This window comes from Hippopotamus amphibius, chromosome 7 (genome assembly GCF_030028045.1).
Source record: "Hippopotamus amphibius kiboko isolate mHipAmp2 chromosome 7, mHipAmp2.hap2, whole genome shotgun sequence".
Taxonomy (NCBI): domain Eukaryota; kingdom Metazoa; phylum Chordata; class Mammalia; order Artiodactyla; family Hippopotamidae; genus Hippopotamus; species Hippopotamus amphibius.
In genome coordinates, this window is record NC_080192.1 from 74,399,389 (window position 1) to 74,415,203 (window position 15,815).

Consider the following 15,815-nt stretch of genomic DNA (forward strand, 5'->3'; position numbering starts at 1 on the left):
GGATGGGCTCACAGGATGCCTGGGAGGGCAGAAAAGAAAGCAGATGCCAGTTCTTTATGTTTTCCTCTGTACAAGTTGTACATACATAAGCTGTATGTGTTTTGATGTGTGGAAAGAAGAGAGAACTAAAGGGCCTAAGCAGGAGCTGGCCACCCTAGGAGGGTTTTGTTTTGTTTTGTTTCATTATGGACTATTTCAACTCCACAAAGAAAGATAAACATACCAGTTAATAAAACGGGCAAAGGACTTGAATAAAGAGTTCTCCAAAGAAGGCATACAAAGGGCCAATAAGCACAAGAAAAGATGCTCAATATCATTAATCATTAGCAAAAAGAAATCAAAACTACAAAGAGCTACGACTTCACATGAAATTAGGATTACTATTATCAAAAAACTGGAAAATAAGTGCTGGTTAGGCTGTGGAGAAATTGGGACCCTCAGACATTGCTGGTGGGAATGTAAATTTGTTCAACTGCTATGAAAAACAATTCAGTAATTCCTCAAAAATAATTACCAGCCATCATCAAAAAGTCTACAAACAATAAATGCTGGAGAGGGTATGGAGAAAATGGAACACTCCTACACTGTTGGTGGGAATATAAAGTGGTACAGCCACTAGGGAAAACAGTATTGAGGTTCCTTAAAAAGTTAAAAATAGAGCTTCCATATGATCCTGCAATCCCACTCCTGGGCATATATCTAGAGAAAACATGGTCCGAAAGGATACATGCACCCCAATGTTCATTGCAGCACTGTTTACAATAGCCAGGATATGGAAGCAACCTAAATGTCCACTGACAGATGAGTGGATAAAAAAAGATGTAGTACATATAAACAATGGAATATTCAGCCATTAAAAAGAATGAAATAATGCCATTTGCAGCAACATGGATGGATCTGGAGATTATCACACTAAGTGAAGTAAATCAGACAGAGAAAGACAAATATCATATATCGCTTTTATGTGGAATCTTAAAAAAATGATACAAATGAACTTATTTACAAAACAGAAACAGACTCATAGACTTAGAGAATGAATTTATGGTTACCAGTGGGGAAGGGTAGTGGGGAGGGATAGACTGGGAGTTTGGAATTGACATGTACACGCTGCTATATTTAAAATGGATAACCAACAAGGTCCTACTATACAGTACAAGGAACTCTGCTCAATATTTTATAACAACTTAAATTGGAAAAGAATTTTAAAAAGAATAGATACATGTATATGTATAACTCAATCACCTGAAAGTAACACAACATTGTTAATCCACTATACTCCAATATAAAATAAAAAAAATTTCATTAAAATTTAAAAAAATAATAATTGCTGTATGACCCAGCAATTCCACACCTAGGTTTATGACCAAAAAATTGAAAGCAGGGACCCGAATAGGTACATAAACATGTGTGTTTACAGCAGCTCCATTCACAATAACCAACAGGTAGAAACAACCCAAATATCCCATTGGTTGATGGATTAATAAACAAATTGTAACATTCCATGCAGTGGAATATTATTCAGCCTTAGAAAAGAATGAAGCACTGATACATACTACAAAGTTGATAAACCTGAAAACACTCTGCTAAGAAGCCAGACACAAAAGGTCACATAGTGTATGATTTCATTTATATGAAATGTCCAGAACAGGTAAATCTATAGAGACAGAACACAAACTAGTGGTTTACCAGGGCCTGAGAGGAGAGATAATGGGGAGCAGCTTAGTGGGTATAGGCTTTCCTTTTGGGGGGATGAAAATGTTTTGGAGTTAGATAGAGGTGGTGGCTGCAAAACATCGTGAAGGTATGAAATGTCATTGAACTGGTCAGTTTAAAATGGTTCATTTTCTGTTGTGCCAACCTCACTTCAATTTCTTAAAAATTAAGACCTATTTCAAATATTACAGAAAAGTATATATAATACTTTAATAGGTACCCATGTAATTATCACTCAACTTTGTCAAATCTTAATATTTTGTCTTATTTACTCTCAGTATTAAGGAAATAGAGCTTTCAGATGACATCTGAGTCCCCTGGATATCCTGCTATTATCTTACTCTCCTCCCTCCAGCCTCAGGACCACCCCGAGCTGAATGTGTGTTCAGGGCTAGACCTCTGCTTCACACCTGACTATCCATGACTACACATGGCGCTTTATGAAAGTGTATCACCCAGTACACATCCTTCTGCAACACGCTTTTTATGCAACCTTGTTCTGAGGTTTATACATGCTGACAGTCTACATCCATCTTCTGTTGATGAATATTTGGGCAATTTCCAATTTGTTGCATTTTAATACTGCAGATGGCACTGCCAAAGACCATTCTTGTATTTGTCTCTTTACTTGTATGTTGGGAACTTCTTGTGGGAATACACAGAGTATTTGACTTGCTGGGTCATAGGGAAGGCACACCTTTGCTTTCCCAGATGTTAGCACATTGCTGTCCAAAAGGGTTATTCCAACTTACACAGCCCAGGAGCGGAGTTACTGGGAAGCTGATGAAAGTAGTTAATCTCAGGACCATCGCTTGTTCAGGCTCCTTCCGAGACTGGCTCATGGGAATTTCCTGGCTGTCCAGCAGTTAGGACACTACACTTCCACTGCAGGACTGCAAGGGGCACAGGTTCGATCCCTGGTTGGGGAACTAAGATCCTGCACGTTGCACAGTGCAGCCAAAAAAGTTAAAAAAAAAAAAAAAAAAAAAAAAAAAAGACTGCCTCACTTTGCATTCTATTACAGTGTCCCTATATTGTGTAAACTTGACTCCCACCAACAGCATATGAAAGTCTTCATTGTTCCCAGTCCTTTCCACACTTGGTAGTGTCAGACATGGTAATTTTCTACTAGTCCAATGGTATGAAATGCTGGATTATTTTTTAAATCTGTGGTCCAGAGAGTTGTTGATTACTCACAGTCCATATTCTCATGCCTGACCTCCCAATAACCTGGGAGGTGCAGATGCCAAACTTTCAGCCTCCAGGGTCAATAGGGTGGAGCTCCACTCCCCTCCCAAGACAAGGAAACTGCCCAGGAGCAGGTAAGAGTGGTAGCTCAGAGTGGGGCAGGACAACCTGCCCCTGGGCCTGCAGCCCTACCTCTCAGCTCCTGACCTCAAAGGCTGTAGGGTCCTCACAGGAAGGGGAAGGCAGGCCCAACCGGGTGGTCTCTCTGAGCCACACAGGCTATGCCGCTGTTGCAGGGAGTGGGATCACAGAACAGAGCCTGTTGAGCCAGTGGAGGGATGGGGGAGGGGGGACCTCCTTTGCAGTTCACCAGACCCAGGGTTCAAGGGCAGCAGGGAGCAGGAGCAAGGCAAATGGGGCAGCCTCCTCTCCATTGATGTTACTCTTCTCATGGCCATTTCCAAAGCCGAGCCTAAATATGGGGGAGATGTCATGATGAATTGCTCTTGAGTCACCTTGTGTAACTGTCACACACATGGAGGCCCTGACCTGGGCTTCACAACCAGCCTGTCAGAGCTGGCACTCAGCAGCTGTGGGGATGCAAGCAGGCAACTGTGCCTTAGTTTCTGCATCAACAAAGTGGGGATGTGATAGCACACATCTCATGGATGCTGTGAGGGATAAGTGAGTGTAATATACACAAAGCTCTTAAAACAAGTGATACATGTAGTTACTGCTCAGTAGCTATTAGATGCAATTATTATTTATTAATACCTCAAACACGTGGTCGGAGATCAACCAGCCAATTCATGCTAAAAAGGGGGCAACTGTGGAGGGGGCAGGGGCAGTAAGGCCAATCCACACCACCTTTTGCTTTAGATGTACTTCTCAGGCAGGGGGTTGAGTGAGACTTGGGAGTGGGCAGGGCTGTTGAGGGCACACTTGACTTGTGCCAAAGGTCAAGTACCACACAGACACCACCCTCTGTGGAGCCTTCCCAGAGGCTCTTCTCACCAAGGAGGGGAAACAGAGGGTGGAAATCAGTGTGTCCTCTGCTAGAAGCTACTCTGGCCGGCCTGGTGGAGTGACCAGGGCAAAGAAGATGCTGTGGCTGCCCCCCTCTGACCCCCCGCCGCCTTGTGCCTTGGGGGTGGCACCAGCATGGTACCAGGACCCTGGGGAAAGTTTTGTGAATTCTGAGTGCATAGCAAATAGCTATATCTGCCAGAAGGCACAGGAACAATTACCAGTGGGCCTGGATTAAACCTTTCAAAAATAATTTGTCATTGGTGTCAGTTTATCACCATCTGGCAGGGCACTAGTTCAGGGCGAGGGCAGCTGGCACAAAATCTTGCCCCTCATCTCTCCAAGCCTCCACCCTGCCCTGCGGCTGCCTGGTGATAAGCCAGGCACTGTTGATCAAGGGACCTGGCAGGAAGGGAACCACCCAGCCAGTTTTGTGTCTTAGGACTCTTCCCAGACAAGCCCCATAGACCCCAGTGGTCTCCATTCACGGTGCCCCTTTGGTGCAGGGGCCATGGTGCAGCTAAGTCCTTCTTGCCCAGCTTACCTAGAAGCCCACCCTGAGAGCACCATTTCCAGTACCAAGACAGGCCTGTCTTGGGGTCTGTCCCCTGCCTGGTCCATGAGTCTGCCCATGTCCCTGGCACAGACCCGACTCTCTGAAACACTGGCTCTCAGCATCCATCCATAGGAAGGGGCTAGCATTTGTCTCCCACGTCACTGATGGCTATGAATCAGAAGAGAATCCTTGACCCTAAGGACAGAAAGAGAGTAATACTGACAACCACACCAATTCCCCAAAGAGAACCTGAGCCCTCCAGAGCAGCGCTGTTGCTTTAGGGGCTCTGCTCACCGGTGCAGGCACGCTGTTGAGCTACCCGCTCTGCTGGCCCACTTGGCGCCTCCCATCAGTACTTCGTTTTTCTTGCACAGAACCCATTCCTGCCTGCTTTAAATGTCCAAGAATTCTTTTTGTCTCTTACAGTTCGCTTACTCGTATTTTTCACAGAACCTCCTTATTTCTCTTTATCCTGCTGGGTAAAGCCAGTGGGTATAGGGAGGGAACAAGGTCCATCCAAAGGAGGGAAGCCTGTCTACAAGTCCCTGGCTTTGTGGATCTGAGGGGAGTTTTCTTTCACTTCGGAACCTGTGACGGTTCTCCGCCTGGGAGGGGAGCTACTGATCAGGGATCCCTCATGCCTTTGGTCAGTGCTATGGAGAGAGGTGCGGTGGGTACTAGGGAGAAGGGGATTTCCCTGGGACCTGAGGGAAGAGGGACTCAGGCCTGGACAATGGCGGAGTCCCAATTCCACACTCTCCCTGTTAATATCAACTACAGACCTGACACACCCTATCTCTTTGAATCGCAGACCTCTATCCTCCTCTTCACTAACAGACTCAAGACCCCCTGAGTCCTGGTCTTGCCCTCAGGTTAGGTAAAGGGACACAATCTAAGCCTACTGTGGAGGGTGATGTCATGATGTGTCCCCTGGAAGGAAGGATACTGCTTAGGAAGGGGCCAGGAGAAGAGCAGCTGGTGTATGTAAACTGAGTCAGGAAGCCTCAGCACGACTCCTGGTGTTCATGTGGTAGTAGTCTCAGAGGTCAGACTCCCAAGAAGCTGCCTTTCTGTTGGCAAAGGGGGAGAGGGTCCCCACATGGAGAGTCTCTAATCTTCCCCAGACACGGCAGCAAGATGGAGGAGAGAGGACAGGACGGGAGAGATGGGCTCCATTTATTAGTGTCTTTGAATAAAGTCTGTCTCCCTGGACGTGCCTGCTCTCAGTGCTGTGGGTCACTCTCAGCACCTGTTAAATGCATGAGTGAATGAATGGGTGGGTGAGGAAGATTTTCCTTGACCTTCTGGGAGCCCAGCTCCTCCATACATGGGTGGTGGGGCTCATATAAGAACAAGTGTTTGCTTCCTGCTTTCTCTGCCTTTCAGAACAGGAGGAGTTCCCAGCCTCCCTCTCAGACCCCTTTTCTTGGGTCTAGGGAAAGGCTACGGTGCTCTCACCTTCCTCTTTCTACACCCTCCTGCCGCCTGGTGCTTACGTCCTCTTGGCTTCACCTTGGTGTGATTCCCCTCTCTGCAGTAGCTCATCCTTAACCAGCCTCAAAATACACACACACACACACAGGAAAATGCAGGGTACCGCTCACAGTCAGGGAATAGAACAGGGATTCTACAGGGAATAGAACTCTCCTGGGCTCAGCCTCGTCTTTTCATCTCACTCCTCCAGTCTTCTCAGGGATGTTCCTTCTGCACCCCCCCACCCCCGTGGCTCCTTCCTGCAGCAGCTGCCCCCTTGCATATCTCCCCTGGGCACCTGCTGGCGGGGGGGGGGGGGGGTGGTGGGCAGAGAGTAGGTACCGCACTCATCTCCTGGGAACAAAACCCACGGATTTGAATCATGTCATCTGTGCTGAGGACATTCCCTTCACATGAGGTGTAACTTCACATCTATTTCCAGGGCAGATGGGCTCTGGTGGCCTCTTTCCTGTGTGAGTTTCCCTTGAACCAGTGGTTCTTCAGCTCTTTCCAGCTTGGAGGCTCCAGAGGGAAGAGACACATTCACTCAGGGTCCCCCCAGTGGCGGGATGGGGATGGGCGGGTGGGACGCACCGTGATGGTGGACTCTGTGAAAGTCCACCTTGAAAGACATTATGCTACATAGAAGAAGCCAGTTATAAAAGTCCACATATCATATGATCCAACTCATGTGAACGTGCAGACCAGGGAAATCTATAGAGACAGAGAGTAGGCAGTGGTGGCCTAGGGATGGGAGGGGTGAGGGAGCGATGGCTACGGGGCACAGAGTTTCTTGTAAGATGATGAAAATGTTCTCAACTTGACTCTGGGGATGATGGTTGCACATATCTTTACCATCCTAAAAACCATCAAATTGTACACTATACATGGATGAGTTGTATAGTATGTGGCTTATATCTCATTGGAGATGTATAAAAGAGAGACAGAATTTCTCCCCACCATCTTACTATGAAACGTACTTCTATAGATAAACCATGCAAAATAAAAGACACATTTTTTAAAGGACTTTTGCAAGCTGGTACACAGAGGTAAGGTGGGGTCCTGACGTCCAGGGGACACAGGCTGGGATTGGGCTTTCTTCCTGTGGACAGCTCTGGACAAACTCCAGAAATCTGCATAAGATAGAGAGAGAGGGACAGGGAGTGAGAGAGACAGACAGAGACAGAGAGAAATGAAGACAGAGGGAGGCAGAGAAAGAGAGAACACATTTTAGGGAGCTGGAAGATAGTCCCATCAGGCTGGTAAAAATACACCCGGATCAGGTTAAGAGTCTACATTAACCCTGAAGCTTCCCTCTGCACCTCCTGCCAATTCTGTGGCCATGTGTGGCTAGTGCACGCTCAGGACTCTGGCCAGCACCCAGCGTGGTGACTTTTCCTCACTGTTCCTGCCTCTGGTGCCTGACCAAGCCGCAGAGGGTAAGTAAGCGGAGTCTGCAGACCACAATCCAAGAGCCACTTCTCAAATTATGCCATTTCCAAACACCACCTGTGCATTAATTTACCTCAGAAGTATTTTATGGTTAATTTTCCCCCCAAATAACCCTCTCACTACCACAAAAATAAAAACAGTGCCATTACCCAGGTCCCTTTTCCTGCCTGTTCTTGGAGGCTGTGCTCTAGGGGAGATCCAGACACCCATCTCCACCTGAGCCCTTCTCCTTGCCGAAGTTAGAAAACACAAAGAGAGTGGAAAAGAGAATCATTTTCCAGGTGTGGCATTCAGTGTCACCCAATGCCATGCCAGTGGGCCACATACAAGCACCTCCAGGCTGCAGGGTCCCACACAGGATGGATGAGGGAGTGTTCTCCCCTCCACACGCAATACAAGCTGTTCCTTTGGGGTTTGGCCCGTCACTCACCTTTTCCGGCCAAACACAATTAACAGGAGGCCCTGGAGGCCAGTTACCTGACTCGGACACTGACACGCGGCTCACGGCTGGACAGGTCTGGCCTGTGTCCACACCCAAGAGTTAGCCGTGAACAAGGGGCGCCTCACTCTCGTGCCTCCTAAGTCCAAGTCCGTCTCAGCCACTGGCACAGTCACATGCTTTTGTCACTGTCCCTTATGAAAAAGGCTCAGCAATCTGTGGGATCTTAAAGACAGCTATGGAGGAATCTACACACACAGCTTACTCTGTGGCAGCCTGCGGAATTTTACTTAATTGATTTTGCTCCACTTATTATACGTTGGAAAGTGTGTTCCACTAGCTCTCAGTCATCAGCCCAAGAAGTTTTCTGGTCAGATGTGCCAAGTGGAATCTGACTCGACTTGGTTTTGATAACTGCAGATTCTTCACTGCAGTGATTTTTCTACCCAAAGGTGATGGTCTCCTGATGCTTCTCAGCTAAAAGGCTCAGAAACACCTGAGGAAGTGCTACCTCTTATCCAGCAAGTGGGCAGCAGGTGCAGGGAGACAGGATCAGGGTACCACGTGCATTCACACTCCAGGGACACAGGGCTGGGAGGGCAGCCCATCCTTAGCCCCTAGACCCTCAGGAGGATGGTGATAAGCTCCGCAGTACCTTGGACCCTCTGACTGCAAAGCCATCTCTACCCGTGTCTCAGCCCACTCCCAGCCCAGGCCTCCTCTGCTGGGGACCGTGGAGGAGGCTGAGGTGACTTCACTGGGATGGAGAGGAACAAGGAGAAGGGGAGACAAGCACAGAAAATCCCAGCTTGGTTTGTGCCTCGTCCACAGGGAGAGCCAGACTGTGCCACTGGGCTTATGACCCCTGCGTCTGTCCTTATGCTTCTCTTTGAAAACATGGGGCTCCCTGACCCTGAGGGCACCAAGTGGGGTGTCTTCTGGATAATGACGGGGGTAGGAGTGCTTCTCTCATTCCTGTCCTAGGACATCCAAGGAGACCAGGCTGACCTGGGCCCTCCCCACTCCAACCCCACCTCCAGTAGTCATAGCGCTTCCTGGACTTGGGGATTTAGTGGCCAAATTTTTTTTAATTAATTAATTAATTAATCAGCTGCGTTGGGTCTTCGTTGCTGCATGCAGGCTTTTTCTAGTTGCCGAGAGTGGAGGCTACTCTTTGTTGCGGTGCATGGGCTACCTTTGTTGCAGCATGTGGGCTTCTCATTGCAGTGGCTTCTCTTGTTGCAGAGCACAGGCTCTAGGCAAGTGGGCTTCAGTAGTTGTGGCACGTGGGTCCAATAGTTGTGGCTTGCAGCTCTAGAGCACAGGCTCAGTAGTTGTGGCACACGGGCTCAGTTGCTCCGTGGCACGTGGGATCTTCCTGGATCAGGGCTCGACCCGTGTCCTCTGCATTGGCAGGTGGATTCTTAACCACTGTGCCACCAGGGAAGCCCCAGGAGCAATACTAATAAAATAGTGTGGCTAATTTGTTTTGCCAATTAAAGATCAAAAGTATTGGCTTGTCACTACCATTTTTTAAAAGAAAGGATATTTTTATATTGAAAATAGTAGGAAGGATATAATCTCAGAATTAGCCCTTCTAATGATACAACTGGATGGCACAAGACCTTTTTATGGGATGACACATTTTTACCTTGTACATGACCCAGTTTGCCCATCTTACAAACGGATCAGTATGATGATTAACTGAGTTAATATCTGCAAAGTGCTCCTGGTTCCCCAGTGTAACCTCTGGATCTGCCCCTTCCTGGGCATGGGCTCTCCTGGCGTGACCCGCACCCCTTCTCTCCCTCCCTCTGCAGGCCTTTGTGGGGCTGGTGTGGATCCTGATCCTCTCGACCCTGGTGCCCATCCCCCTGATCCGGGGCTGGGTCCTGTTCGTGTCTGTGTCCTGCTTCACAGCCACCACTCTCCTGCTCTTCCTATATGTAGTTAATGCCCACAAGGCTGGGGCTTCCTGGATCACCCTGGTGAGTCCCAGCCCTGCATGTCTGTGGGGGGAGGGGCTAGTACTGGACCCTCTCCACGGGGAGGCAGGTTTTCCAGTGCAGGGTGAGGTCCCCTGTAGATGTCTCCCACCCCTGCTCCAAGGCTGGGCTGGCCACCCTTCAGCTCCGAGCTGCCCACAGCGGCCCAGGGCTCCCCGCAGCAGGAGGGCAGACGGAGGTGAAGGCAGAGGCTGGCTGTCGCTGTCGCTGCCTGGTTCTCTGTGGGCCTGCTCTGCTTCCTCCTGTGTGACTGCCCCTTTCATGGAAACCAGCAGCCCAACAACCCTCCCCGTACCTCCTGCACCTGCCGGGCCCAGCTGGCATCTCCCACCACCCAGGAGGGCTGGCTTCCATCTCGGGGGAGGGGGACAGGGTGCTGGGGCTGGTCCTGCTGCCCAGTGTGAGGCCACGCTCACTGCCCAGCCCCCAGTCACCGCCTTCTAGAGCAGGGTCACCAGAGAGGACTTGGCCAGGGAAGAGGGATGGTCTGTGACCTCCCTTCTGCATGAATTCTGCCTTGAGGCCCATGAAGGGGGTAAACTTACACATGGGCCACCTGCCCTCACGTCCCCTGAAAGGGGGTGTGCCACTGGCCAGGCCTCTTAGTCTCAAAAGGCCTCCAACCTAGACTTTAGAAACCACCTCCATTCACAACTACTCAAAGTGCTGTTCTAGTATTTTTTTCTTTTAAAATATACCTGGGGCCCCAGTAGACTATCCCCCCCTCAAAAAATGAACAACAAAACAGAACAACAATAGGCATGACCTAACCTTCTCACTCTGCACTGGTCACTGAGACCACATCCAAACTCAGTACTGTGACCATGGATAACACTTCTCAGGTCCAGAACCAATTTCAACCCATCCAAGAGGCCCTCCCCTACCCCTTTCCAGATCCTAGCTCAAGCGAAAGTCCCTCCACCTTCATAGTCCTTACTCTGGCCCCCAGACCAGTGAGATAAAACTCAGCTGGGCATCTCTAGTTAGTCAGTCTCTGTGAGGAGGAGGCTGGGCGTGGATGGGCGTCGGAGTCAAGGGAGGAGTAAAAGGAAATAGCAGAGGATGTCGGAAGGGCCTGGCACAGGCCAGGCAGGGACAGGTGGGGTCGACAGGCCCTGCTGGGACCACAGCTGCCCACGTCACTATGGGCGCCCCATCTCTCTAATGGCCCTTTCTAACTCTGTAGGACACAGCCTACCACTGTATTGCCACCCTGTTTTACTTCTACGCCTCTGTCCTGGAAGCTCTGGTCACCCTCCAGATGCAAGAAGACAACATGTACAAACATTACAGTGAAAACATCTCTGCTGTGGTGAGTCCTCAGTTCAACCTGCCATGTTCACAGCTCCCACTGCCCATTCTCAGAGGGTCTGAGCAGCCAGGTTCCCAAGCCCTCTCTGCTTAATTCACTTCATTTTGAACAAAGTAAACCTTCCCCTCATTTCTGAAGAAATGAAGCCCCAGAGAAGAGAAATGATGTGCCTCAGACTCCCTTAGCCATCGGTCAGTGCTGCACTGCCCAGGCCTGGGCTGGCCAGGGGTCCGAGCCTGGGTGGGCTTTGAGGAGGCAGATGCAGGAGGAGACAGACCTGTGGGGCCTGGACTGTCTGAGCTCTTGGGAAGAATCTTATTTACCCTCACAACAGCCCTAGGATGGAGGTGCTGTTGTTATAACTGTTTCACAGATGGAGAACCAGGGCCCCAAGAGCATGCACAGCTTGCCCCAGGGTCACCAGGAACTGGAGAGGCCTAGTGTCCAAGCCAGGTGCTCTGTCACCCACACCCTTAGCACCAGTGTGAGCAGAGGCTCTGGCCACTTGGGTTCCTGGCTCTCCCTGAGTGTCTTCCAGGGAAGCACACAGTCAGGGCAGAGGCATCGCTGAGACCAGGGGTGGAAAGTTGAGTGGCCAGTGTCTCCCAGGCCCTAGCTCTGGGGCTGGGGCTCTGGGCAGGCCCTTCCAGGCGGTGCGTGTCCAGACCCCCAGGGTGGGTGGTTGCTGCTGGGATTAGACCTTCGTCTCTTGACGATGGTGTCTCCTGCCTGACAGCTCTGAGAACCTCTGCAGGAGGAGGGCCTGGAGTTCACACTCACGCATTCTTTGTGCACGTCCCTTGGGCCCTCTGAGTCTCAGTTTGCTCATTTGTAAAATGGGACAGTAATTCCTGTTGTTTCCCTGGATGAAGAGACAGCTGTTAAACCACTTCCTCCCAAGGCCCCATGGTGAGCGATGGGTGGAACAGGGCTGGAACCTCCTTCACCCCATTAGCAGGACAGATGGGCGTGAGACTGTGTGTCTGGGGGCACACCACATGCAGGTCTCTGAGCTCTAAAAGGAATGTCCTCCAACTGCGGGGACCAGACCCTTTGGAAGCTGTGAGGTCATGACCTGATTTTCTTGTTGATGGAATGGATCACAATGACAGGGACTAGGAGAAGGTACTATTTCACAGAACTCCTTTCCAGAGTTGTGCATGTGTGTGCCTGCCCCCGTGTGCTAACTCATAACAGATGCATCTCTAACCATGGACACTGTTTACAAAACAAGGGAAAATTTGCAGAAACATCAGTCCTTAGATTTCCAGCAAATCCTGAGGTCAAATGTGATGACAGACCACAAGATGTCAACCCCAGGTGCCAAAGCTAGGCCACCACCACCCCATTTGGGGAAGAGGAGAGGAGAGGAGAGGCCGAGAGAAAACCTGCAGGATGGGCACTGCTGGGCTCTGGGAAGGGGATTAGTGAGGGTGCTCTTCCTGCCCCCAGAGGGAGGGGTCTGGGGGAAAGCTCCTCAAGCCTGCCTGCTGGTCCCCATGGGGTCATCCCCTGCCCCAGGGAAGCCATACACTCCCCTCAGCTCCCAAGCACTCCCCAGTTCCATAAGCATGGCCACCTCCTGGCCCATGGCACCCCCTCAAATGCCCCACACTGTGGGACCCTCTCCCATTTGGGCTTATCTCCCAAGATGGCAGGTTCCTAACCAGGAGCATGTCCAGGCAACACCTTGGTTGCTCTCCTTACCTTGGGAGACTGCTCACCTACCTCCTCTGTCACCTTCAGATGACTCTGTCTCTTCACCCCCTCACTAGAGAACCATACATACCTCCCCCATCCCAACCCCAGAAGCTGGAAACTCTTGACCCCACACCCAAGGTCACAAGCCAGATGCAGATATTTGTTTGTGGGCAGGCAGCCCTTAGGGCCAACCACCCAGAGCAGGGTGATAGTATAGATGGTACCCAGATGAACACGGCAGGCAGGACCTTGACAGGGTACAATGGGACCTTGTGCCACATTTCCTGGCCTCTATTCCCAGCAGCTTTCTCAGTAAGCCCTCCCCTTCTGGCAAAAGTTCAGAATTCCTCCTCCCCATCCCAGTCTCTCATTTCCTGTGGACTGGCTCCCTGACCCATGCTTGTGAAATTCAGAATCTTAGAGTAAAATTCTGGTTGGAGTCTGAGGACGTCCAGGCAGCATGGAGACCTTAACCAGAGCCAGCAAACCCATGTGGTCATATTCTCTTAGCCAAGGCCGCTGGGCTCACAGCTGGTGGACTCTGGTCTTACTGGTGTGCAGGAAGTTTTCCACAAAGAACAGGGTAGATACTAGCCTGCAAGTATCATTTGAGGGGTCTCTGAGGGCCCTCGTTTCCAGTTGGGTGGCAGCAACACAGCAATGTGTGATGGCAGATAGTTGAGCTTACACACCAAGTCCAATGTATCATTAGGTCACCTGGAGTCTGTGCTGAGAGCATTCTGGGTCGCACATGGGCTCTGCAGGAAAGCATGTCTGCCTGTGTGACAGGAAGCAGTGGCGGTCCACACACTTCAGGGCTGTCAACCCCAAGCCATGCATGCAGCCAGCCCAATGTGGACAGCCCATGCCTTTCACGCTCCCCATGGGCGGCCATTAATTGTCATTTATCTTGGTTTCAGGTGTTTTCATTCGTAGTCACTCTGCTGTACATGATCCATGCAATGTTTTCTTTAATCAGATGGAAGTCTACGTAAAGCAATAGAGAACACCCCTGAAAACACATACAGTAGTAACTGATCAGCCTGCCTTCCAGCATAATGTTTTAGAATGCACAAATGCTCTCGATGGTGGAAAAAGAAAACAAAACAAAAAGCAATGTTCTGTTTCTTTGTGGATGTTACGCTGACTCTCCACATACCTTCATGTCAGGGTAAAGGGCTTGCTACTTTTAACCTCCAACAGTTCAGCTGTCCTTCTAGGGTCATTTCCTATTGAAAGGGGCGGTGGGGTGATAAGTGGGGACTGTGATCTGAGAGGCCACAAAACAAGGATCCCCTGCTGGCCCCTGGACGGAGTCTTTATTACTGTCTATTGGAATTTTCCACGGGCTCTTTTGAGTGTCCATCTTGCAGCATGTCTCTGGGTCTTCGTGGATATTCTACATGTTCATGGATATTCTACATCTTCAAAGATATTCTACTTGTCATAGAGAATAAAACTCTCCCAACAAATATTTGTAGATATCCGTGGTGGGACACGATAAACCCTTGAAATACTTTATAAAGTGCCTTTATGTCCAATGGGGTGTTTTTTGTTTTTGTTTTTAATTCTCCCGTATGGGGAACACCATCATGTCAGCTTTCTTTCTGAGGAATCCTTGGCTTAGACCGAATCTCTAGAGGCAGCATCAAAGGGCAGTTCAGATGACAGCTGTGTGTGCCCAGCCACTGCATCTCAGAGAGCCCAGTGCTGGGTATCCCACCCTCTCGGCTACCAGGGAGGTCAGACGGCTTCACCCTCTCTGGAAACTAGCCCAGTATCAGCCTGGGGACCCCTTTTTTTCCCTTCAAACCCAGGGTTCTGTGCTCAATTAGGAAGTCCTTAAGTGAAAAGAAAACAGGTGTAGACATTTCTTCTCACTGTTTGTGAAGCTTGTCAGACATGTTCTGAGCAGTGTGTTTTGTGTTTTCTTCCAACTAGGAATGTGGACAAGAAGCTGTTATTAGAATTTCTTTGGGCCACATCATAGGAGAGAAAGGGGACCGGGCTACAGTGTGAAAGGAAGCACAGTGACAAGTGGCAGTGCTACCTTTCGGGTGTGAGATGTCTGGGTCGGGAGGAAAGAGGATGATTAGGAAGGAGGGCACTCAGTTAGGAATCCTGAAAGCTCAGCTTCCGTTATGAGATGCTCCTTTATCCCTTCATTCAAGGAACGTAATGGTATTTTGGATCTGGGACACCAGAACAGGGGCCTCAAAAGCTGGTCAGGTCCCAGCATGGAGGTGCAGAGGCAGAGGCTGGATGACCGCTTGCTAGCAAGCACACAGAGCAAAGACTGAAGCCTCAAGCGGAGGTTTAACTAGTTGACATCTTACTCCCCTTCCAATACGGGGACCCTGTGACCAGACTGGGTCTTAGGAGCTGTTTGTTATCCCAGGGTAATTGTACCAGAAAAGGCCACTTCCAGTGAGTCCACTTAAAATTTCAGTTAAAATGTTACAGTAAATTAGGAGCAAAAGGTTTATTGGGGCTTATACTGAAAAATTAAAACAAATTAAGAAATAATAGGAAGTTTGTCACTTGTTTAACAAAATTTGCAACCAAATGTTGACTGAGGAAAGTCTGATTTTTTCATAAAGCACCATGATGCTAACAGAGGCTCATGTTCAACCCCATCAAAAAAAAAGAAACTGGAGGCTTAAGTGGAATTTCCCAAGGTTTCTCAAAGTTTTGAAATTTCAGTCATTCTCTTTAAAGGAACTTTGACATGCTCTTTCTCTATTTCCCCTTTTTCAGTTATAAACTGTCTAATTCTAAACCCTCCTTAGTCCCAGGCTTTGGTGATGATTCTCTGACAAGACTTTCTCATTCCTTCTATCCTGAGTCATTTTTAAAATCTGCAGTTTCATTGGGCATTTGATTTGCATCCTGTCTGCACTGGGTGGAATGGGGGTGGGAAGCCTCAAAAATGCCCTCTGAGGCTCAAGA

The 15,815-nt window shown here is 49.3% G+C and overlaps 1 protein-coding gene across 3 annotated transcripts in view; it reads left to right on the top strand.

Moving 5' to 3' along the window:
* Positions 1–13,861, top strand: part of LOC130857841 (myelin and lymphocyte protein-like) — a 39,603-nt gene extending 25,742 nt beyond the window's left edge. The window contains exons 2-3 of one of the 3 annotated variants that reach the window (XM_057743673.1): positions 9,668–9,835; positions 13,787–13,861. In XM_057743673.1, the coding sequence (XP_057599656.1) occupies positions 9,668–9,835; positions 13,787–13,861 (243 nt within the window). Of the gene's footprint in view, positions 1–1,991; positions 2,223–9,667; positions 9,836–13,786 lie in introns of those variants that run through there. The other 2 variants (XM_057743674.1, XM_057743672.1) reach the window with 2 other exon arrangements.
* The last annotated feature ends 1,954 nt before the right edge of the window (positions 13,862–15,815 follow it).